The 24,927-nt window shown below is 48.3% G+C and overlaps 1 protein-coding gene across 5 annotated transcripts; it reads left to right on the top strand.

Moving 5' to 3' along the window:
- Window positions 1–763: 763 nt before the first annotated feature.
- On the top strand, window positions 764–24,927 carry LOC116479470 (sialic acid-binding Ig-like lectin 10). 5 transcript variants are annotated; one of them, XM_058426020.1, is made up of 8 exons: window positions 764–877; window positions 2,412–2,765; window positions 3,465–3,728; window positions 4,045–4,326; window positions 4,476–4,578; window positions 16,833–16,972; window positions 21,704–21,801; window positions 24,803–24,927. In XM_058426020.1, exons 1-7 carry the CDS (start codon window positions 853–855, stop codon window positions 21,718–21,720), a joined length of 1,185 nt encoding a protein of 394 aa, XP_058282003.1. In that variant the 5' UTR covers window positions 764–852; the 3' UTR covers window positions 21,721–21,801; window positions 24,803–24,927. The 5 variants fall into 5 exon arrangements, with proteins under 5 accessions (XP_058282003.1, XP_058282001.1, XP_058282002.1 ...); XM_058426018.1 differs by lacking the exon at window positions 21,704–21,801 and adding an exon at window positions 24,520–24,612 and having other exon boundaries at window positions 24,803–24,891; XM_058426019.1 differs by lacking the exons at window positions 21,704–21,801; window positions 24,803–24,927 and adding an exon at window positions 17,601–18,397.

The raw sequence follows: 24,927 nt of genomic DNA, 5'->3' as shown, positions 1-24,927 counted from the left end.
CTTTGTCCCCCATAGCTATTGTTCCAGCTCAGACTTCATCCTCTTTCTCCTGGACTGTTGCTTCCTCCTCATTGCAGACCCAGAGGGACCTTTAGAATACCCAAACCCGTTCTCCCATGGTTCAAAACCATTCCATAATTTCCATGACTTCCCCCATTGACGTGGGAGGGAGTCCGAGCTCCTCAGCTTGGCATTTGAGGCTCTTTGAAGAGGCAATGGAGTGGGAATGCAGACTAGAGAGAGGAAAGCAGTCATGGTGTTGAGGCTTCACAAAGAGCGTGGGGACAACCCCTGTTCTTTTGTTTTTGAGGCAGGGTCTCGCTCTGTTGCCCAGGCTGGAGTACAGTGTTGTGACCACAGCTCACTACAGCCTCAACCTCCCAGGCACAAGAGATCCTCCCACCTCAGCTTCCTGAGTAGCTGGAACTACAGGCATGTACCATTATACCCGACTAATTTTTTTTTTTAACATTTTGTAGGGAGAGGGTCTCCCTACATTGCCCAGTCTGAAACTCTTGAACTCAAGTAGTCCTCCCACCTCAGCCTCTCAAAATGCTGGGATTACAGGCGTGAGCCGCTGCGCCCAGCCCAACCTCTGTTCTTGAAGATCCCCAGCATCTGGTCCAATCAGGCCCCTAATTCACAAGATTAACAGACCTCAGGGGTGGATTGAAAAGACAAGAGCCCCTAGAAAGTGGTGGACTTCTTTCTAGCCTCACCCCATGCTTCTTACTGCTGCCCCTCTCCTCATCCATTCCAAATCCTGCCCTCCAGGACAGACCAATCTGAGGTCAGAGTTAGCAGCAGGATACATCCTGGTCCTCTCTTGCCCCTGAGATCTCGCTGGGGCTGATGGCACTGCCACTGCTATGGTTGGGTAAGTAGAAGGAGAGGCAGCATGGAGGTGTCTTGGGGAGGTAAGGGTGGGTGGGGGTGGAAGGCAGACAGGGCTGAGGTAGGATGAAGGCCGAGGTAAGATGAAGTACCTAAAAAATGAGGTACTTGGCCAAGCACAGTGGCTCATGCCTGTAATCCCAGCACTCTGGGAGGCCAAGTTGGGCAGATCTCCTGAGGTCAGGAGTTGGAGACCAGCCTAGCCAACATGGTAAAACCCTGTGTCTACTAAAAGTAGAAAAATTAGCCAGGTATGGTGGTGGGAACCTGTAATCCCAGCTACTGGGGAGGCTGAGTTGGGAGAATCACTTGAACCGAGGAGCAGGTGTTGCAGTGAGCCAAGATCGTGCCACTGCACTTCACCCTGGGTGACAGCAAGACTCTGTCTAAAAAAAAAAAAAAAAGTAGAATCTTTATTCTACAATATAGATCCTCAAAAACCCTCAGTCTTTGAAGACTAGAGTTCAGGTTCAAGCTCTACCACCTTCAGTAATTCTCTTCAGTTTGCTCACCTAGACAATGGGGTGTTCCCCTTCTACAGAGTGAAAGGAAATTTATTTGTGGAAACCATTCAACCACAACAATTCTAGTTTTCACAAGGCTATTGGGGAGGGGAGGGGGTTCCAAATGAGCTAATGGTTGGTGAGCACAATTATTCACTAACTGTTCACTATGACATGGTCTCTTGTAATGTAATGTGACTGAAGTCACAGTCTGCAGTTATCATTACAGGGGGCCACGTGCCTCTGTAGTTATGGTCCTTAATTATCACAATACTGTAGCATCATTAGTATTATCATACCCGTTTCTCTGATTGAGAAACTGAGATTCAGAAATGATGCAACATGGCCAAGATCACAAGATACAGTTAATACCAACAAGAAGAGCAATAAAAAATCCAGCAGACTAGATTGGGGTGGTGCAGTTTAGGAGTCCCCAAGATGCCTCTGATTCAGTGATCCACAAGAAGGACTCAAAACTCAGCAGAACTGTTTTACTCTTGATTGCAGTTGATTATAGCAAAAGAATACAGATGAAAATCAGTACAGGGAGGAGGTGCATAGGGCAGGGTTCAGGAGAGAGCAGGCATGAGCTTTCAGCTGACCTCTCCCAGTGGTGTTGCACCAACAGAGCTTACTTCTTTCAGCAACAATGTGTGGTGACATGCACAGATGTGCCAAGAAGAGAAGTGCACCCAATCCTTGGTGTCCAGGGTTTTTATTGTGGGTCTGGTCACTGACTTAGCTTAGTCTTCAGCCCCTCCAGAGATCAAGCTGATGCCCCAGGATCCAGGGCTCCCACCATAAATCATAGTGTTAGCATCAACTGATGAAGTCCAAGGTCCCAGGTAAACAAAGACACTTATCAGGCAGGATATCCCAAGGGTTTAGAGATCACCTCATAGGAGCTGGACAAGTGTCAAGCCTTTCTTAGGTAAGGTGACTCTTTCAATGCACAGATATAATACAGAAGTATGCTAGGTGGGTCTGTTTTTCAACTTGGATCTCTCCTTACAGGGTTACTTTCTCATGTTTTGATGGAAGTCAAGAAGACACCAGTGGAAGAGGGGCTGTGCACTACAATCCCTTGTGCATTTGAATTTCCCAAAGAACCCCCAAGCAATTCCGTGATCATGTGCTACTGGCTCAACAAAAACATCAGCTCCCTGGTAGCTACAAATAAACCCAGTGCTACCGTTGGTGATAACACCAAGGACAAATTTTACATGACTGGGAATCTTGCTGAAGAAGGCTGTACCCTACTCATCCACATTATACTCAAAGGGAACAGCATAACATATTTATTCTATGCAGATCTAGGAGAACAAAAAAGTGCTTTCCTGGGGGAGAATATCAAACTCTTTGTGTCAGGTGATGTTCAATATCATCCAATAAGTGGTTTGGAAAGAAGGAAATCCAAAAGTGGTTCTGGTGATTATGTGGTTTTTACCTGATGGGCACTGGGCTTTACAAAACCTTAGGTATTTGAGTTTTACAATGATGCAATGAGATCAGTATAATAGGTACCTTTACTTTTCTAAATAGAAATGGCAAAGAGAGAAGCAACTCGCCCTGTATCATCCAACCAGTACAAAATAGAGAGGAAATGATCACAGATTGGGCTGGGAAGGGGCAGAGTCTAAGGGGAGAACTGGTCTGGAAAAGGGAGGCAGAGTAGGAGCTGCCACTAGCACATGTGGTCTGGGACTCAGGTAAGGGGTCAGAATGTAGAATCCTCATTCTACAAGGTAGATCCTCAGAAAACTACTCACCCTCCGTCTTTGAAGACCAGAGTTCAGGTTCAAGCTCTACCACCTTGAGTAGTTCTCTTCAGTTTGATCACCTGGACGCTGGGCTGTTCCCCTTCCATGCAGAGAAAGGAAATCTATTTGTGAAAAACCATTAAACCCCAACAATCCCAGGTTTCACAAGGCTGCTGGGGAGGTGAGGGGGTTGCAAATGAGCTAATGGGTGGGGAGCACTTTGTAACGTGGAAACGCTGTGCATCAGTGAAGTGTCCATGAGGGTCCCTTTTCCCCCAAGGTTTGGGTCTACTTCTCTCTTCTCTAGAGCTAACCCAAAAGCCAGAGCTTCACATCCCAGAGATTCTTTTGGCTGAGAAGCCTGTGACCTTGAACTGTACCCTCAAAGGCACCTGCAAAGAAACCAAAGCCCTCTTCCACTCCCGGAAGAACTCAGCCATCTCCAGCAGCTCCTCCCCAGTGCTGCACTTCACCCTGAGGCCTGAGGACCATGGCAACACCGTTGGATGTCACTTGAACTTCTCCCTAGCCAACGTGACCAAAAACAGTGTGGTCAATCTCCAAGTGGTCTGTGAGTGCTGGTGGGCACAGGCAGGATCCTGAGAAATAGTGGGCTGAAGAAAAGGGAAAGAAGTCTTAGGAGCTGTCACATCTTCCCCCTGACCTTTGGGGCTGAAAGGCCAGAGGTAGGAGCTGAGCCCGAGTCTGAGGCAGATGTGGAGAGAGGATGAAAGGGGACTGTATTGAGTCCCAGCCCCACTCTGGGTTGCCAGAAAGTCTTTCTGAAGCTCCCTGTGAATAGCGAGTAAAGAGGAGACTGGGTCTTAGGGGAAGTAGAGAAGCAAAGTCAGGACATCTTGATGATCCCTGATTCTTCCTCTGCACAGCACCTGCCAGGCTGTTCAATTCCTCTTGTTCCTCGGAGAAGACAGTTTTGTGCAGCTGTTCCTTCCACGGGATCCCCACGCCGTCCATGCAGTGGTGGATGGGAGGTGTCCCCGTGGATGTGAACAGCATGGATAACATCCTCCGGGTGACTTCTTCCACACGTGCACCCTGGGCCAACAGCACTATCAACCTCATTGGGGAGCCAGAAATAGTCATGAGACTTCGCTGTGAGGGGAAGAACCAATATGGAATTCACACTTCCAGCATCTTCCTGATGCCAAGTGAGTATCCAGGGACCTATGACTGAGCTGGAAAGAACACCTAAAGACCAGATGCGGATGGGCACAGGGCTGGAGGAAAGGGTAGAGCGTTTTAGCTCAGACTTCAAAGCCTTTGGAGAAAAGTGAATCTCACTTCCCTCCAATTCCAGATAAGAAAGCAGTTTCCAGTGTGTTCGTGAAAGGATTAATCCAGGGCATTGTATATGGAGCCATTGCATTCTCATTGCTCTTCTTCTGCCTCGTCCTCTTGTCGTGAGTATCAAAGTTCCAATTCATCAGCAGCCTTTCCCAAAGCCTACTACCTTTATTTATGTTCTCCATTTCCTTCCTCATACTTTCTTCTAATTTATTTTGCTTTGTCTTTTTTTTTTTTTTTGAGACAGGGTCTCCCTCTCTCACCCAGGCTGGAGTACAGTGGCTCAATCACAGCTCACTGTAGCCTCCACCTCCCTGGGCTCATATGATCCTCCCACCTCAGCCTCCTCAGTAGCTGGGACTACAAGTGTGTGCCACCACACCTGGCTAATTTTTGTATTTTTTGTAGAAATAGGATTTCACCATGTTGCCCAGGCAAGTTTCCAACTCCTGGGCTCAAGTGATCGACCCACCTCGGCCTCCCAAAGTGCTGTTGGGATTACTAGGCGTGGCCCACCGCCCCTGGCCTTGTCTACCTTTTAAAAATGGATTCTTATATCGTTAAATTTCAGCTACTCTTCTTTTTCAATATTTGTATTTAGGGCTATAAGTTTCACTCTAAACATGACTTTAGCTGCATCTCACAAATTTTAATATAAATATTTCATTATCATTTGGTTAAAATATTTCCAATTTCCATTATGATTTTTTGACCCATGAGTATTTTTTGTTTGTTTGTTTTTTGTTTGGTTTGGTTTGGTTTGGTTTTGAGACAGAGTTTTGCTCTTGTTGCCCAGGCTGGAGTACAATGGTGCGATCTCGGCTTACCACAACCTCCGCCTCCCAGGTTCAAGCGATTCTCCTGCCTCAGCCAACCAAGTAGCTGGGATTACAGGCATGCACCAGCACACTCGGCTAATTTTTTGGTATTTTTAGTAGAGACGGGGTTTCTCCATGTTGGTCAGGCTAGTCTTGACCTCCCAACCTCAGGTGATCCGCCTGCCTCGGCTTCCCAAAGTGCTGGGATTACAGGCGTGAGCCACCTACCACCCCTGGCCGGACCCATGAGTTTCTTAGGCACATTACTCTCTTTTTAAATTTTTAGCTTAAACTGAATAAGGTCAGAAAATATACTATGCATGATTTCAATTCTTTATTTTCGTTGTAACACATTTTTTTGTTTAGTTTTTATAAATATTCCATGTGAACTTGAAAAGAATGTATATTCTATGCCTGTTGAATGCGGTATATATGTCTCTGTGTGTGAGTCTGTGTGTGTGTACACAATCACATACATATACATATATACCCTTTAAATCAAATTCATTAATCATGTTTAAATCTTCTCTACTTGTACTGACTTAATTGCCTGCCTGCTCTAATGATAAGAGATATGTGTTTTTAAATCTCCCACAGTGATTGTGCATTTGTTTGTTTCTTCTTGAAATTCTGTGAGTTTTTGCTTTATAAATCTTGAGGCCATGTCATTAGCTTCAAGTCTATTTTAAAATGTGCATACAAGGCCGAGCATGGTGGCTCACACCTGTAATCCCAGCACTTTGGGAGGCCAAGGCAGGTGGAGCACTTGAGGTCAGGAGTTTGAGACCAGCCTGGCCAACATGGTGAAACCTCGTCTGTACTAAAAATAAAAAATTAGCCAGGCATGGTGGCGTGTGCCTGTATTCCCAGCTACTTAGGAGATTGAGGCAGGAGAATGGCTTGAACCCAGGAAGTGGAGGCTGCAGTGGGCCAAGATCATGCTGCTGCACTCCAGCCTGGGCAACAGAGTGAGAGACTCTGTCTCAAAAAAAAAAAAGTGCATACAAGTATCTTTCTTATATCAGACACCATTTTTCTTCTTCACCTTTGTATTAAAGCCTATTCTGTCAGATATTAGTATAGCTCCACCAGCTCCTTTTTTTACCTCTACTCTCAATCTGTGATCTTAAGGTTTAGATATGTGTTTCATAATCAGCATATGATTTTGACTTTTTTTAGTCTTGTAATTTTTAAATTGGATTTAAATTAATTTACTTGACGTAATTACTGGTGCATTTAAATACTGATGGTATTTCAATATACCATCCTAGTTTATTCCATGTGTTTCTTTTTTCCCTTTACTTGTCTTCATTTGGATTGGCTGGGTATTTTTATCAATCCATTCTTTTTTTTCTACTGGTTGAAAATTATGCGATTATATGTTTTTAAATATTCTTTTACTGTTACCCAGAAATCACAACATCTATACTTCAGTTATCAAAGTATATATTTGATAATTTCAAGGTATAAAACCTTTACCCTCCTCCAGATAATATAAAGACCTTAGAACAGTTGAACTCTAGTTTTCCTCCTCACAACTTACATGCTATTTTTATAACATGCTTTGTGGATTTTATCAATTCCAATATACATGTTATTTCACATTCCAACATCTCTGAAATAGAGATACGTCTTCAATTGATGGTGATTTACAGTTGCTGTTGGTCCCAGGTGGCAGTCCTGATAAAGTTGTCATTGCCTGCAGGTGCATGAACTCTGTCATTGCTGTTCATATTATCACTTTAATTGAATTATTTGTTCATTGATACATGTTTAATTTATTGCCTTTTCAAACATTTGCAAAAGCATTACATTATTAGCTGGTACTGAAACAAAGTTATTGTGTATACAGAAGGGCACAGAAGTAAAAGAGTAAGCATACCTTTCATTCTGTGACACCCATAACATTTGTTTGAGAAATGACCAGAATTCCATATTTTTTTGTAAAGCAACAATCTGGTGCTTTATAGAACCTAGGAAAGAGAGATACCCACATGTGGATGAAGCCATGTTACTTTTTCTTGTAAGATAAAAAGCAAAAGGGTAATTTATCTCATAAACTGTCAATGCAAATGAAATCAGAAGAAATTGCTTAATCCTTCAGAAGACATTTTTAAAATTTAAGTTAACACGACATGGGATGATTCATGTGCTGTTCAGGACTATGTTAGTTCTTAATAGTTTAACTGGCAACATTTTTTTCCCTTAGTGATATATAAATTATGCATCTTACTATTAGTGGCATTTTATTATTAATGAAATTCCAATTCTATATTTTTGAGCCCCCAAAGATATCACCATCATCTTTGGTTTTATTTTGTACATTCACTGCTCATTTTGATTTATATACATATTTACCATAGTCTCTATTCTTTATTCCTTACATTCTGTTAGTATTCTCAGATCTTCCATCCAGAATCTTTTTTCCTGAAATATATTCTAGAAAGCCCTTTAGAATCGGTTTTCTGGTAGCAAACATTCTTGGTTTCTTCTCTCACTTTCTCTCTCTCTGTCTACCCCCACCCCCCACTCTCTTTCCCTCTCCCTTCATAGTTGAAAGATATTTTGGCCAGACGTGGTGGCTCACGTCTGTAATACCAGCACTTTGGGAGGCCAAGGTGGGTGGATCACTTGAGGCCAGAAGTTTTAGACCAGCCAAGCCAACATGGTGAAACCCTGTCTCTACTGAAAATACAAAAAACAAAAATAGCCAGATTTGGTAGTGTCCACCTGTAATCCCAGCTACTCAAGAGGCTGAGGCAGGAGAATCACCTGAACCCTGGAGGCAGAGGCTGCAGTGAGCTGAGATTGTGCCACTGCACTCCAGTCTGGACCACAGAGTGAGACTCTGTCTCAAAAAAAAAAAAAAAAAAAAGGTGCCTTTGCCAAGTTTGGAATGCTGCATTGGCAGGCATTTTCTTTCAGTATCTTGAACTATTCCATGTTCCACTATATCTTGCTTCTATTATCACAGGAGAAAAGTCAGCTGTGACTCTCATCTGCTGCTCCTTTGAAAATGATCTCTCCTTATCTGTCTCTGCCTTTAAGACCTCTTTGTCTCTGACATTTCTGGTTTGGCCTCACACTTTACACTTTCATAACACCAACTTGCCTATTTGTCTGTGACACATGCGTTTCTTGCCCTGCAGCTTTGCTGACAGTGTGGCTTCTGCCCAATACTCCCCCTCGTCTGCATTTCTCTTCTACCCCTGCTCCCCTCTCACACCTAGCTGACATTTACTCATCATTTAGGACTTAGCCTACACCCCTTCCATCACACGCTCTGGAAAACTTCCCCCGGCCTCTCTCTAGGGCCAAGTGTCTTTTCAGGACTCCTGTAGGTCTCCTGGACTTTTGGGTATTAGCACTAACACTTTTACTTTGATGTGACTGAGTGTGGATATCATTTTTTTAGATTTGTCTTTATATTTATTTGGCCTCTTCAATCTATGCTTTGGTGTCTTTCATCAGTTCTGGAAAGATTCTTAACCACTGTTTATATGCCTCTGCTCTTTGTTTTCATTATAGGGCTTTTATCTGATGTTTGTAAAACTTTATCTGTTTCCCCTCTTACCCTGTGTCCTGTATTTTCCAGAGAGAGGGAGTCAAGTAAACAAGTAATAGGTTAGAGGTCTGTATGAGGGAGATGCTAAGAGAACCCTACTCTTTCACTGTCTCCATCCTTGGAGCAGAGGTAGGGGATCAATATTGCCCAGAAATCCTTTAGCTTGCCTCTAATCAACCCCCTCCAACTTCACACTCTGTCAATATGCCAGGTGTTTCCCTCTTTCCCCCAGTCTCTTATCCTGTCACGTTCAACAATAAGGTTTACCTACTTCCGAGGAAAAAATCAACTCCCCAACACATACAACGTTATTACCATTGACATTGAGTGATGTACTCCCTGCCTTTTTTAGGGAAAGAGACTTCCTTCCTCCTGTCCAAGGTAAGCCTCACCTCCTCTGCTTGGGAATCCTTCTCCTCCACTGCCTTAGGAGCTGTACTCCACCAGTCATCCCTTCTGGCTCTTAAATTTTCAATCATTCTTTCTTTGCTGGCACAAATCTCTCCTCCCTCAGCCTCACAGGCTTCCTCTATGTACTATCCAATATTCTTTTGAGAAAGTATCTTACACCACTTCCTAATTCTCATCACTCTTCCACTTGCTCCCCAGCACCAGGCCACTGACACGACATTGTCTAAAGCAACCAGTTATCCTTATTCTCAACGTTATTCTCAAAATTCAGTGGTAGGTGTTCTTTCTCTTGTTCATCTTTAGGCAGAATTTAGGACTGGGGTTGGTGGGGTGAGGCCCTCCCACCCAGTGGCTTATTTTCATAGCAAGGGAAGCATGGCAAGGCTGTCTGCTGAAAATGAGATGGGTGGGAGCATGGGGGATCCGTGGGGGATTGAAAAGAGGCATGATGTGTTAGGGTGGTTGGAATAGCCACTGGGGAGAATGAGCAGGATCTGTATAAGGACAAGGAGAGCAACCACAGATCAGTAGCAAAGGCCCAATGGTTACTGGAGATTAGTAATCGTTAATGGTGGCAAGCATCATTGCTATGTGACATCTCCTCCCAGCAGTGGTCATTGGAAGATATCTTAGTCCATTCAGGCTGCTGTAACAGAATGCATAGACTGCGTGGCTTATAAACAAAAGGAATTTACTTCTCACAGTTCTGAAGGCTGGGAAGTTCAGGATCAAGGCACTAGAAGATTCAGTGTCTGGTGAGGGCCTGCTTCTTGGTTCACAGACAGCACCTTCTGGTTGTGTCCTCACATGGTGTACCGGGAAAGGGAGTTATCTGGGGTCCCTTTATAAGGGCACCGCAATCCCATTCATGAGGGCTATACACTCCCGACCTAATCACTCCCCAAAGGCCCCAGCTCCAAATACCAGAACATTGGAGATTATGTTTCAACAGAAGAATTTTGGAGGAACACAAACATTCAGACTATAGCAGAAAAAAAGGAGTAGATGATGGCATTGTTCTAGGTTTGAGTATTCATGGACAAGACGCCAGGAAGGGTGATAGAGTGGGGAGGTGGGAGATGGGCAAGCGAGGAGGCTGGAAGGAGAGAGAGAGCACTTTAACTGGGGAGCCATGGTACCTAGTGGGGTGAGGAGGGAAAGAAAGGAAGAGAAACAGAGAGTCTTCATAGACTCTAGAAAATATAGTGTCTTGGAATTGAAGCTTCCACCTGTGATATCATATGATGGGAACAGTTGGAAGGGGAGCACCAAGAAACTGGATGGATAGAAGAACTAGGCAGATCATGAGGTATTGGAATTTACATTTTCATAAGTGGAAAAGTTTTGGGAGATAATGAACCCTTGGTAGTTAAAGGAAACAGTTGCATTCATCAGTTCTCTTCCAGTTGTGAGTTATGAGGGCTGAATTCAACAAGCTCAAAGAGAAAGGGAACACTTCTGGTCATCTGTTGCTATGTCTCTACTCCTGTCTTAGTCCATCTGGGCTGCTACAACAGAATGCCATAGATTGGGTATTTTGTGCATAACAGAGGTTTATTTCTCACAGTTCTGGAAGCTAGGAAGTCCAAGGTCAGGGTGCCAGCAGGTTCAGTGTCTGGTGAGGGCTCTCTTCCTTAGAAATGACATCTTCTCACTGTGTCCTCACTTGGTGGAAGGGACTGGGGGTCTCGCTGAGGTCTCTTTTATAAAGGGTCTTGTCTCATTCAGGAGGGTTCCGTCCTCATGAACTAATCACCTCCCAAAGGCCCCACCTCCAAATACAGTCACCTTGAGGGTTAGGATTTCAACATGTGAATTTGAGCAGGGGGTGTAAACATTCAGACCATAGAAATCCCCCAAAATACAGTGGCTTCAGACAATAATCATTTTAGTATTTTTCATAATTTCCTAGATTAGGAATTCGGGCAGGGCCCAGCTGGGTGATTCTTCTGCTCCCTATGGTGTCACTTGAGGTCACTTGCGTTGGGCTAGCATGGAGAATCCAAAATGCTTTCATTCACAAACCAGGCATTTTGGTGTGGACGGCCAGAAGGCGAGGCTCAGCTGGGCCCCTCTTTCTTTCCACGTGGGCTCCGAGTCTCTCCATGCGCTCTCTTCCAAAGCAGAAGCTGCCAGTCCTCTTAAAGGACAGGCCCAGAATCAACAGCACGTCACTTCCACAACATTCTCTTAGAGCAAGTCACAGGCTGGCCAAGATTCAAAGGGAGAAGAAATAGACTCCACCTCTCCTTAGGAAAACTGTCCAAGGATTTGCCACCATTTTTAATCTGCCGTAGGAACAGATTGACTGTTAAGTCTAAAGGTACGCGTTAGTTTGCAGGAGCTGCCATAACAAAATACCACAGACTAAGTGGCTTAAACAACAGAAATTTGAGGCCGGGCATGGTGGCTTATGCCTGTAATCCCAGCACTTTGGGAGGCTGAGGCGGGCTGATTATCTGAGGTCGGGAGTTCGAGACCAGCCTGACCAACATGGAGAAACCCCGTCTCTACTGAAAATACAAAATTAGCCAGGCGTGATGGCGCATGCCTGTAATCCCAGCTACTCGGGAGGCTGAGGCAGAATCACTTGAATCTGGGAGGCGGAGGTTGCAGTGAGCTGAGATCTCACCATTGCACTCCAGCCTGGGCAACAAGGGCGAAACTCCATCTCAACAAACAAACAAACGAAAAACAGAAATTTGTCCTCCCAGCATTCTGGAGGCTGGAAGTCCATGAGCAAGGTGTCAGCAGTGTTGGTTTCTCCTGAGGCCTCTGTCCTCACTCTCTTACTGCCTCTTCTCATGGTCATACCTCTGTGCACACACCCCTTGTCTCTCCCTCTTCTTGTAAGGTGCTATGGTCTGAATGTCTGTATGCCCCCTACCCTTGCTAATTCATTTGTTGGAATCCTAACCCCCAAGATGATGGTGTTTGGAGGTGGGGCCTTGGGAAGTGATTAGGTCATAAAGGTGGAGTCCTCATGGATAGGATTCGTGCCCTAATAAAAGAGCCCCCAGAGAGCCATCTCCTCCCTTTCACCACATGAGGACACAGCTAGAATTTGCTATCCATGAACCAGGAAGCAAGCCTTGCCCAGACATCAAATATACCAGCGCCTTGATCTTGGGCTTTACAGCCTCTAGAACTATAAGAAATAAATTTCTGTTGCTTATAAGCCACCCGGTCTATGGCACCTTGTGACAGCAGCACAGACAGACTAAGACATAAGGACACCATCATATAGGATTAAGGCCCCACCTGAACAGCCTTCATTTAACTTGAGGCGCTATTTCCAAAAACAGTCACATAGACTATGGCCTACCCATAACGATCTCATTTAACCTTAATAACCCCTTAAAAGGCCCTATCTCCAAACACGGTTACATTCTGAGCTACTGAGGGTTGGGACTTCAACATATATATCTGTGAGGACACAATTCCACCCGTGACAGGCAGATCTACACTTCAGGCATGTCTGAATCTAGGCATGCAGATGGCTTCACCAAGAGTCTGTCTGTCCCCACCCCATGGCTCTGCTTCCTTCTGGTTAATATGAGCTCTGGAGGCTCTCTTCACCTTACAGGCAAGATGGCTAGCCCCAGATTCACGTCCTCCTCTCTTAGCTAACTCCAGCTGACAGAGAACTTGTCTTCTCATGGTGATTTAGCAATCCCAGGGAAGACTGATTGGCCCTGCCTGAGTCAAGGGTTGATGCCGCCTCTAACAGCCCATCTCAGCTGGCTCCCCCAGGAAGGGATTCCAGCCATCGCCACCAACAAAAAGGAACCGGCCTCAGGAGCTCTGGGAGCTGACGTGTCGGGGTGACAGTTGGGTCTGTCCATGGGAATGCCAAAGGCACCCAAAATGATGACAGGAATCTGGGGAGAGAAAGACTGTGAGTCAAGCATAAAAATCCTCTGGGAATACAGAGGCCTGGCCTAGGGGGTTGCCAGTGACAGAAATGAGGAGAGGAAGGGGATGTTCTGGCCCAATAGCCAGAGGCTCAAAGTAGCAGAGGGAGACTCTTTCTTCGGAGGATGAGGGTTCTAAAACAGAAGAACACAGGTGTGGGCCTCGGGCCTCCTGGAGAATCAGGCCAGAGGCAGGGTCGCTCTCACTGGGGAGAGGGCTTCGGAGGTGGTGTCCTGGGGAAGGAGAAGGAAGGGATCTGGGAAGAGTAGGGTGCAGGGGGTAGGTAGGGGCCAAACACAGCAGAAGATAGGTGGAGAGTCCAGGACAGGAGAGTGGGGTGGTGGTGCCCCAGCCAGAGGGCTGAGCAGGAGGCATGGGGGCAGTAGATTGGGCCACAGGTGTGGAGGTGTCCCCTGCAGGCGGGCTGGTGGCTCTGGAGCTGAGCTGTGCCAAGTTCCCTCAGGAGGCAGACACTGGGGGCCTTGGGAGGGCGGGAGGAGAGTCACAGTGTGTCCAAGCAAATCCAGTACAAGCATAGGAGCGGGTTGTGAATGGGAGGAAAACCTACAATAAAACAAAATGGCTTCTAGACGCAGTGGCTCATGCCTGTAACCCCAGCACTTGGGGAGGCCGAGGCGAGCAAATCGCGAGGTCAGGAGTTCGAGACCAGCCTGGCCAACATGGTGAAACCCGTCTCTACTAAAAATACAAAAATTAGCCAGGCGTGGTGGCATGTGCCTGTAATCCCAGCTACTTGGTAGCCTGAGGCAGGAGAATCACTTGAACCCAGGAGGTGGAGGTTGCAGTGAGCCAAGATTGTGCCACTGCACTCCAGCCTGGGCAACAGAGCAAGACTCCATCTAAAAGAAAAAAAAAATGGGGCTGGGTGCATTGACTCATGCCTGTATTCCTGGCACTTTGGGAGCCCAAGGCAGGAGGATCGCTTGAGCCCAGGAGTTTGAGACCAGCCTGGGAAACATAATGAGACCCCATCTCTACAAAAAAATACAAAAATTAGCTGAACGCAGTGGCGCATGCATATAGTCCCAGCTGCTCAGGAGGCTGAGGTGGGAGGATGGCTTGAGCCCAGGAGGGAGAGGCTGCAATGAGCTGTGATCACACCACTGCACTTCAGCCTGGATGACACAGTGAGACCCTGTCTCTCAAAAAAAGAAAAGAAAAGAAACAATAATTTGCAATAATAATCTTGAATTCAAACCATCTCACAAGGCTGTTTCAATATTTTGCTATTTTCCTGCATGTCTGGATTTGTATGCTTTGGCCTCATTCATAATTATTTAGACTGTGCAAAACATGAAAATGGCCTTTATAACAGTGCACATGCTGCACACTGATGCAACAGAGATGTGTGATGCAAAGCCTTTCTCCATACCTTAACTCAACAGAAATTTACTCAGCAAATTCTACATGCCAGGTCATACTGTTACAGGAAAGGGATCTGGATCCAGACCCCAAGAGAAGGTTATTGGATCTCGCACAAGAAGGAATTCAGGGCGAGTCTGTAAAGTGAAAGCAAGTTTATTAAGAAAGTAAAGGAATAAAAGAATGACTACTCCATAGACAGAGCAATGACAGAGCAGTCCCGAGGCCTGCTGGTTGCCCATTTTTATGGTTATTTCCTGATATGCTAAACAAGGGGTGGATTATTCCTGCCTCCCCTTTTTAGACCATATAAGGTAACTTCCTGATGTTGCCATGGCATCTATAACCTGTCATGGTGCTGGCGGGAGTGTAGCAGTGAGGATGACCAGAGGTCACTCTCGTCGCCATCTTGGTTTTGGTGGGTTTTGGCCACCTTCTTTACTGCAGCCTGTTTTATCAGCAAGGTCTTTATGACCTGTATTTTGTGCCGACCTCCTATCTCATCCTGTGACTTAGAATGCCTTCACTGTCTGGGAATGCAGCCCAGTAGGTCTCAGCCTTATTTTACCCAGCCCCTGTTCAAGATGGAGTTACTCTGGTTCAAATACCTCTGACAATATCGTAGAGCAAACCAGGCCTCAGGGAGGTGGACACTGCACGATGACATAAACAGATGTGTAGGGACAAATGTTGGGAAGTGCCTGGAGGAAAACGGGGAGCTGGGAGAGAGTGTGGCAAGGGGAGGGGGCAGGGAGCAGCCTTCAGGTACTTGCTCTGAGGCCTAAAGGAGTGTGGAGAGCTGCCCAGAACGAGGGATCCACAGTTCTAGGCTCTGAGATTGCAAAGGTTTATCGAGTTCAAGAGCCCAGCAGGGCCAGATGAGCTCAGAGCTTCGGGAGAGCTTGGGAGAGGCTAACCTGCGGGCAGAGCCTCAAGGGCTCTGGTGAGAAGTTTGGGTTTATCTTCCCTCGTGGAGGGCTATTTCCTCTCACACTTGGTCATCCTGGAAGATGAGCTGCTCTTCAGTGGGGACTTTACCTGCAAGAAGTATATGCGGACAATGTAGGGGGCAAGGCCCTCCGAAATGAGTTTTGTGTGAGTTGCCCAACAGCGTAACAAACCGGGGGCTATTTGTGTTCATTGCGCACATTGTCGCTCTCTGATGCAAATCTCTGTAAATGGAGGCCTCAGCTTCTAAGAGAAATAAAAAACAGTTTTTTTGCAACCCAAAGCCCAGGCGGAAATAGACATGCTTCCTTGTCATTCCTTTGACCAATGACTAGATTTTTTTTTTTCTAGCGCCCCCTTGAGATGGGGGTGTTATATCCAGGTCCCTACCTAGTATGGACCCAAGGCCTTGTTGTCTGCTGTCACTGGGCCATTTAAACCAAGTCCCTTGGTTATTACAACAGCAAGTCCCCGCTTCCCCACAACCCAGCGGTGTGCAGCCAGCCCTCAGTTGATGCGTGGCCTCTGATCTTCAGTCCCCAAAGTCCTTACGACCTCAGCCCCATCAGTATTTTCGGATGTTTTTGTAGAGCAAGAGTTTGCAGACAGGAAATGGACGTTTGAATCTTATTGTCTGAACGCAGAAAGAAACAATGGAAGGATCTCCATCTGGGGAGGAACAGATCGGGTCTTTAAAGCTTGCTTAGGCTGCTCTGCAGGGGACACGGAGCAGAAGGACAGAGCCGCCAGCCAGGGACCAGCAGGTGGCTCCTGCAGCTGCCAGAGCAAGAAAGGAAGGGGGACAGTTATATAATCCATGGGACATCCACACAACAGAACAACACAGCTGTCAGAAAGAGCAAGGCGGTGTGCCGGGCATGGACATGCAGACATGAGCCAGAAATATTCGGAGGAGGAAGAAAGGTGCAAAATAAAAAGACCTGTCCAAAACTAAAAAGTATATATGGAGACATCACAGGGCAGCAAGAGAAGCAGGAATGGACCAGACACGAAGGGCCACCAGGCTGAAGGGCTGGGCTGTGTCTTGGGGGAACTGGGAAGCCATGGGAGGGCTGTGAGCAGGAGAGGAGCCAGGCAGCTCTGGGGGACAGAGTGAATTCCAGGAGTCCCAGAAAGAGGCTTGGGAGAGGGTTCACTCCAAGAGAATAGAGGTTCTTATCCCCATTTGACGGGCTGGGGTGGGGCTGTGCTGGTCACAGAACCAGCAAGCGGAGGAAGCTGGTGTTCTGGGCCCAGCCCAGAGCTCCTTCTGGGAACCGGGCGGGGCAGGGACTGAGCACAGCATTCACCACGGGCCTTCCTGCCTTAGAATGAAGATGCTTACCTGGTGGGAGGAGAATCAGAGGCCCAAGACCAAAGAAGTCCTGCCCCTTAAGAAACCAGAGCTGCTGGAGGAAACAGAAGTACCCGAAATGCCTGAAGCTGACACCCCACCAGACCAGGCTGGAGGTAAGTCCCTGGGACAGTCACAGGCAGGCCGTCAAGCAACAGGGCCACAGGCCGGGGCCCCCACCCCATCACCTGGCAGAACCACCGGGAGGCACTTGTTCAGGACGCAGAGTCCCAGGCCCCCTCGCCCCACACACCAGATGCTACATTTGCCAAAACAAAGCCCCACAGACTGGGTGGCTTGAATGGCAGATACTGATTTTCTCCCCCTCTGGAGGCTGGAAATCCCAGGTCAAGGTGCCAACAGCGGAGCTTCCTTCCGAGGCCTCTCACCTTGGCCCGTAGATGCCGTCTTCTCCCTGTGTCCTCACTGGGTCGTCCCTCTGCGTGTGCCTGGGTCCTAATTTCCTTCCCTTGTAAGGACACCAGTCATTGAATTCAGGCCCACCATGTGACATCATTTAACCTTAATCACCTATGTTAAGATCTGTCTCCAATACAGTCACATTCTGAGTCACTGGGAGTTAGGATGTCAACATATGAATGATGGGGGTGGGGTGGATTCACACTTCCACCCATAACAAGGCTTAAAGAGGCTGCTTGGATTCCCCCGTGTTGGGTACTTAGAGAGGGGATTGGGCTTGCCCAAGGCAGCGGAGCAACCGAGTCTGGTTCTCCCAAAGTCTAGGGCTCTGGAGAGAAAGAGGAGTGTAGACTCCGAGATGGATCATGGCACGCGGCCCAGGCCGTGGAAACCTGGCCCAGGCAGGGGTGCGACTCCATCCCAGACTCCAGACCCAGAGGCCGACGCCCGGCTCTCACCCATTTCCTTGGGAAACATGCCCCGGGGCCTCCCCAGCGCCAGCCCTCATGTTAGCCAATGTAGGGGACACGCCTAACACCTGACACCTGCCCGAGGGACACACCACCCCAGCAGCCAGGCTGGCAGGAGCAGAAACAAAACACACAGGGACACGCCAGGCGGGCAGCACCAGGAAACAGGCTGCTGCCGCCACAGGGGCCGCTGTGAGCCCCGAGTGGATCCAATCCAGCCTCAGCCTTCTTCAGAGAGAGAAACTGAAGCATGCTCAGCACGATGGGAAGTGGCTGAAACCCTGAAGAACCCCCAAGAGCACATCCACGGGGACGCTGGGAACCATGAGGCCCCGTCCTCTGCACATCTGCATTGCAAACAGAGAAACTGAGGCTCACCGTGCCTCGGGCCACACTGCAAGGCTGTGCGCTACTCGGGACTCCGGAACCCCGGACCCTTGACCCCCGCTGCAGCGGCTGACCCTGTCCTGAACATTTTCTCCTGACTTTATGAGACTCTAGTGCAGAGGTTGCCAACTCAAATGCTCACAGCCACCAGGCAGGGAACAAGAGGGGCACAGCTGGCCTAATGGGGGCCGTGTCTGTCTTGAAAGCAGCCGCCTCTGCTGAAGGTGGCGGCTCACAGTGGCGGAACTCCCTCTGACTCCTCCCCACCCCCTCCCCACAGGTCAGGAACACGGGGTGACCACAGCTAGCTCTTCATATTTTTTTTGTTTGTCTTTTGAGGAGAATCCAGAGATCTCGATTTCAGTGTGAAATGTCTTGATTCCAGCACATTAGCAATTGAGAACATGTTTTTAAAAGGCAGCGCCACGTGGGTCAAAGAAAAGCCCTGGTGAGGCCTCTCATTTGCAAACTCAGATCAGAGGCGTCGATGTGGAGGGGACTCCTGCTCCCTGAACACCCTTCCTGCCCACAGCAGGCGGGGTTATTCAGAACGCAGACGCTTTGCCAAGGGCAACAGGAATCCCCACGTTCTGGGAGGAAGCTTGGGTGTGGAAGAGTGAGGAGGGATTTCTAGGTAGAGAAAACATTCCAGGTGTTCACTCATGTGGCCACAAATCCCTGGAGGCCTCCTGTGTGCCAGGCTGCGGGCTGGGGACAAAGAGGAGTCAGACCCAGGTCCTGCCCATAAGACCTCCAGGTTGTTACAGCCCTTCGAGCAGGGCCAGGGGTGTGTCCCAAGAAGCATGGGGAGAGGGGAGGGGAGGAGGAGCTGGCATTGAGGGAGGGAGGGCTTGACCCCTCTTGGGGAGCTGAGTGTAGCTATCTGAGCCCGGCAGGCCTGCAGGGAGAGGTGACGGCACCGCCAGGCACAGAAAGCTGCAAGACTGAAGGCAGGAGGCATGGTGCTAGGGGTCAGAGCACTCCAGCAAGGGCACAGCAAGCAGCATTTCTAGGGCAGGAGGCGGACGACGGTGAGAACTGAGCCAGGCAAGGGACCACAGGCTGGGCCTGGGTAAAGCTCCCTGCAAACAGGCCTCAACTGTCGCCCCACTCACCCTCAGGAGAAGCAAGGGAGGAGCTGATACCTGGGGGGATCAGCTTCCCCCTCTCTCTGAAGGACATGCACAGTGGTGACAATGTCCCTGAGTTTGACTTCAGTCCTGATCCCCCACCAATTGAAGGGTCGTGAGGACTAGGAGGGTGACTTCAGGAAAAATGTGGCATCCCTATGGGTGGGCTGAGGGGTGAGCGCAACAGGGGCCCAGCAGCTCCACAGATAAAGGTGAGATTGGAAAGTGGAATCATCTCCCAAGAAGTGGATATTGGGCTGAACTCTTTCCCCAGAGTCAAGGGAAAGACACAAGAGGGCACTCCAGGTCAGACAGACAGATGGGCTCTAATACCAGGCTGTGCGTCCCTGTCTAGGCTGAGGTCACTGCTGGCTCCTCGAGATTCCCCGTAGGGACCAGAGGGGGCTGAGTCCATGGAGCAAACTGCTAATTGGCCAGTGGTCAGTTGTGTGCCATTTGTACATCTACAAGGAGAGGTTGCAAGGAGGAGGCCATGGTAGGTGGCTCTGTACAAACCACTGTTCCCTCAGGAGATGACGGAAGCAACCGTGATCACTGTCCTGGCCAGGACTGAGGGTGACCCAAACCCTCACAGGCCTTCATTCACTTAAGCCAGAGACCCTGTGGAATCAGTCCCATTACCATGCCCATTTTACAGAGGAGGAAACTGAGGCCCAGAGAGGCTCAGAAGCCTCCCTAAGGTTACATTCCTACCTTCTGAGACAGATGCTATCCCCCTGCCCTTACCCACAAGGAAGTTGAAGTTCAGAAAGGGGAGAGTCCTTCCAGAATCTCACAGGCTGGGGACAAAGCCAGATTTGAGGTGCCCCTGCCGTCTCCTGCCTGCTCCTAGGAGCAAGGCCCATCGGGATCACATCAGGCTCACTTCTCCCCACTCCAGAGTGCAGACTGTGGAAGGGAACTGTCTGGGCCATGCAGCCACTTCAGGCTTTGCTGGCTCCAGGAGCAGGTCTAGGCTGTCCTTCCCATTGACCCTCAAAGTCTAGTTTCTCTGTCTCTGTTTCTCTCTCTCTCTCAATTCCATGCACAGATGGTTAACTCTCTGTGTGCCCTGTACCCTGCTAGATTTGGAGAATGGCTGTGGATAGGGCTGCCACCATCCCTTCCTCTCCTAGGTGTGGATCCCCCCAACCACGGGACACTGCAGAGGGTGGGGTCCATGGGATCATGAACTTCTGCGGTGGCCACTTGGACAACAGAGCTGAGCCACCTGTGTTTAGATCCCAGCTCTGGCCCTGAGTGTGGGCCACTCCCATGTTCCCTAACCCCAGCTTTCATCTGCAAAATGGGGGCATAGCAGACTGGATCACTGCAAGGCACAGATGAGTTAATGTTTATTCAGTAACCAGCTCGGGGTTAAGGGCACGGTGACGGCAGCCTGTGTCTGTTGCACACTGTGTCTGTGCCAGGCCATGTTCTAAGCACATTACATGGGTCCTCTTGTTTGTATCCACCAGGGAAACAGAACGAGTAGCTGATCCTTATACAAAGGCTTATTGCATGGAAGTGGCGTATGTGATTCTGAGAGCTGGCTAGGCAGGTGCTATGGGCTGGATGTCTGTGTCTTGCCAACATTTCTATGTTGAAACTTAACCCCCACTATGATGGGGTCTGGAAGCCTCGGTGTGGACTGTTACAACAAAATACCATACACTGGGTGGCTTATAAACACAAGAAATTCATTTCTCACAGTTCAGGAAGCTGGGAAGTCTAAGACTTCTTATTTCTTCTCCTGGGAAACCTCCATTCTGCTCTTAAGGCCTTTTTGGGATGTGATTAGGTTATGTAGGTGGAACCTTCTTGAATGGGATTCATGCCCTAAGATGGCCGGGCACAGTGGCTCATGCCTGTAATCCCAGCACTTTGGGAGGCTGAGGCAGGAGGATAACTTTAGCTCAGGAGTTTGAGACCAGCGTGAGCAACATGGTGAAACCCCATCTCTACTAAAACTACAAAAATTAGCCAGGCATGATGGCACATGCCTTAGGTCCCAGCTACTTGGAGGATGAGGTGGGAGGATCGCTTGAGTCTGGGAGGTGGAGGTTGCAGTACTGTACTCCAACCTGGGCGACAGAGCCAAACCCTGCCAAAAACAAAAGGCCTAAGAGGCCAGACGTTTCCTCTTCTACCATGTGAAGACGTAGCATAAGGCATCATCTGTGAACCAGGATGCTGGCCCTCACCAGATACTAAACATGCTGGTGCCTGGATCTTGGACTTCCCAGCTCTCAGAACTGTGAGAATTGAATTTCTTGTGTTTATAAGCCACCCAGTCTGCGGTATTTTGTTGTAGCAGTCCACACCGAGCAAGACAGCAGGTCTGAAGTCTGTAGGGCAGGCAGGAGGGGCAGGCTGGAAACCAGCAGCAGCTGAAGCGAAATTCTTTCTTTTCCCGGGAAACCCCCATTCTGCTTTTAAGGCCTTTCCACTGATTGAATCAGACCCACCTACATTATTGAGGATAATCTCCTTCACTTAAAGTCAACTGATTAAAGCAACAACAACAACAACAAAAAGGTAACTATGAGATGTGATGGATATGTTAATTTGCATGACAGTAGTAATCATCTGATTATATATATATATATATATATATCAAAACCACGTTGTATACCTTAAATATATACAACACAGTCAACTGATTAGAGACGTCAGTCACAGCTACAAAATCCTTCCACAGTGACACGTCTTGGTGTTTGATTGAGCAGCTGGGGTCTGTAGTACAGCCAGGTCGGCACATAAACAGACCATGGCGCTGCTGGTCCCCACCATGGCCCTGTGAGGTGGGTTCTGAGATTATCCCCATCCTGTAGAAAAGGTTGAGGAGACTCAGAGGGGATAAGGAACCTGCCTGACTGAACAAACGGCCGAGACATCTGAGCCAGAGCTGGGGACGCCCCTTCCTCACCCCCCGCAGCACGTCACCGTCACCACGTCCCATCCAACCTTGCTCAGGGAATGTCTTCAGCTGCTATTATTAGCACCAAGCACAGCTCCAGGGACATGGCACAAAAAAGGAAAGTACGTCTCAAAGTGGATAACCATAGCTGACCTTGTCCTGGGAAACAGAGTCAGGGAGGGAAGTCTTTGAAGATGAGAAGAATTCAGTCAATGAAAGCGATAGGAACTAATTTATTCTCTCAAAAATATACTGAGGGCCAGGCGCGGTGGCTCATGCCTGTAATCCCAGCACTTTGGGAGGCCAAGGTAGGCAGATCGCTTGAAGTCAACGTGGTGAAACCTTGTCTCTACTGAAAATACAAAAAGTTAGCTAGCTGGGTATGGTGGAGTGCACCTGTAGTCCCAGCCACTCCGGAGGCTGAGGCAGGAGAATTGCTTGAGCCTGGGAGGTGGAGATTGCAGTGAGCCGAGATCGTGTCACTACACTCTAGCCTGGGTGACAGAGCAAGACTCCCTTTAAATATATACTGAGGCTGGCTATGATGGTATGTGCCTGTAGTCCCAGCTACTCAGGAAGCCAAGGCAGGAGGATTATTTGAGGCCAGGAATTTGAGACCAACCTGGACAACATAGCAAGACCCCATCTCTACAAAAAATAAAAATAATAGCTAGGCATAGTGGCATACACCTATAGTCCCAGCTACTTGGGAGGCTGAGACAAGAGGATAGCTTGAGGCCAAGCACAGTGGCTCACACCTGTAATCCCAGCACTTTGGGAAGCTGAGGCAGGAGGATCACTTGAGCCCAGGAGTTTGAAACCAGCCTGGGGAATATAGTGACACCCCACCTCTATAAAAAGTTTTTTAAATTGGCATGCAGCCAGGCACAGTGGCTCATGCAGCACGTTGGGAGTCTGAGGCGGATGGATCACCTGAAGTCAGGAGTTCAAGACCAGCCTGGCCAACATGGCAAAACCCCACCTCTACTAAAAATATAAAAATCAGCCCTGCATGGCGGCGGGCACCTGTAATCCCAGCTACAGGGGAAGCTGAGGCAGGAGGATCGCTTGAACCTGGGAGGCAGAGGTTGCAGTGAGCCAAGATTGTGCCACTGCACTCCAGCCTGGGTGACAAGAGTGAAACTCCATCTCAAAAAAAAAAAAAAAAATTAAAATTTTAAAAAAGAATTAATTATTTTGGAAAGGTTTTGCATGAATAAGGCATGAATCTTTGTACACCCCTGAGCTTTCTAAGCATTGTATTCAGTGGACTTCAGGCCTTGACTCATGCCCTGCAAAGCCCCCTAGCTGAATGGAACGCTCTCAATGAATGAAGATAAAAGCCAATGATGGTGCTAGGTCATGAGGTCCTGGCCTGAAAGAGACAGCCCCCCAGTGGGATTTCTTAAACAGACTGTCTAATAAAGGTACTGTTTGCAGAGGTGCGAGCAGGGTTAGGGATGTAAGGATGGTAAGGATCTCAGGTGCCAGCAATGGGAGGAAAGGGTTCCTGCCAGATTCTGCTGAGTCCTGGAGGAACAAGGGGAGGAATGGTGTGACCCGAGGCCTTTGTGAGAACTGGGATCATGGAGGAGGGGCTCCTGATGGCATTGAGGCTCCCAAGGTGGGCAGCAGGCAGGGAGGAAAGGATCCTCCAGCCCCCTCCAGTATTCTGCCTGTGCCTCCCTTTGACCAAACCCACCTGGAAGTTGAAGGGCAAGGGAGCTTGCTGATGGGGTCAGTAGAGGTCAGCCTCATAGGCAGAGGGGATGGAGGAGGGATGGTGTGGTGGATGAATGATGGCCCTCAGAGACATCAGTCCTAACGCCTGGACCTAATGCCTGTGCATGCTACCTGATAAGGAGAAAGGGTCATTGCAGATGTGATGAAGTTAAGGCTCTTGAGATGAGATTACCCTGGTTTATCCAGCTGGTCCCTAAATGCAATCACAAGTGTCCTTTTCTTTTCTTTCTTTCTCCTTTCCTTTCTTTCTTTCTTTCTTTCTTTCTTTCTTTCTTTCTTTCTTTCTTTCTTTCTTTCTTTCTTTCTTCTTTCTTTCTTTCTTTCTCTCTCTTTCTCTTTTTCTTTCTCTCTCTCTCTCTTTCTTTCTCTTTCTCTCTCTTTCTTTCTTTCTTTCTTCTTTCTTTTCTTTTCTTTCTTTTTTTTGAAACAGGGTCTCACTCTGTCACCCAGACTGGAGTGCAATGGCAGGATCTCAGCTCACTGCACTGCAACCTCTGCCTGGGTTCAAACGATTTTCCAGCTTCAGCCTCCCGTGTAGCTGGGACTACAGGCACAAGCCACCAATGCCCAGCTAATATTTGTCTTTTTTGTAGAGACGGGGTTTCACCATGTTGGCCAAGCTGATCTCGAACTCCTGGGCTCAAGCTCTCCTCCCACTTAGGCCTCCCAAAGTGCTGGGATTACAGGTATGAGACACATTGCCCGGCTCACAGGTATCCTTATAAGAGGGAGTCAGGCCGGACGCAGTGGCTCATGCCTATAATCTCAACACTTTGGGTGGCAGAGGCAGGAGGATTGCTTGAGCCTGGGAGGTCGAGGCTGCAGTCAGCTATGATCATGCATAGCTATATCTCTGTCCATTCAACTACCATCCAGACCAAGAAGTAGGACGTGCCCACTACAGAAGGCTCCCTTCCACGAACCTCCTGCTGGATCTCCACGACTTGTCTCCTCCCGGACTCTCCCCAACCAGAGTAATTACAATTCTTACATCTGTTGCC

This window comes from Hylobates moloch, unplaced genomic scaffold, assembly GCF_009828535.3.
Source record: "Hylobates moloch isolate HMO894 unplaced genomic scaffold, HMol_V3 SCAFFOLD_12, whole genome shotgun sequence".
Taxonomy (NCBI): Eukaryota; Metazoa; Chordata; class Mammalia; order Primates; family Hylobatidae; genus Hylobates; species Hylobates moloch.
Note: the sequence above shows the minus strand (reverse complement) of the source record. Positions and strands in the feature narration are given on the sequence as shown.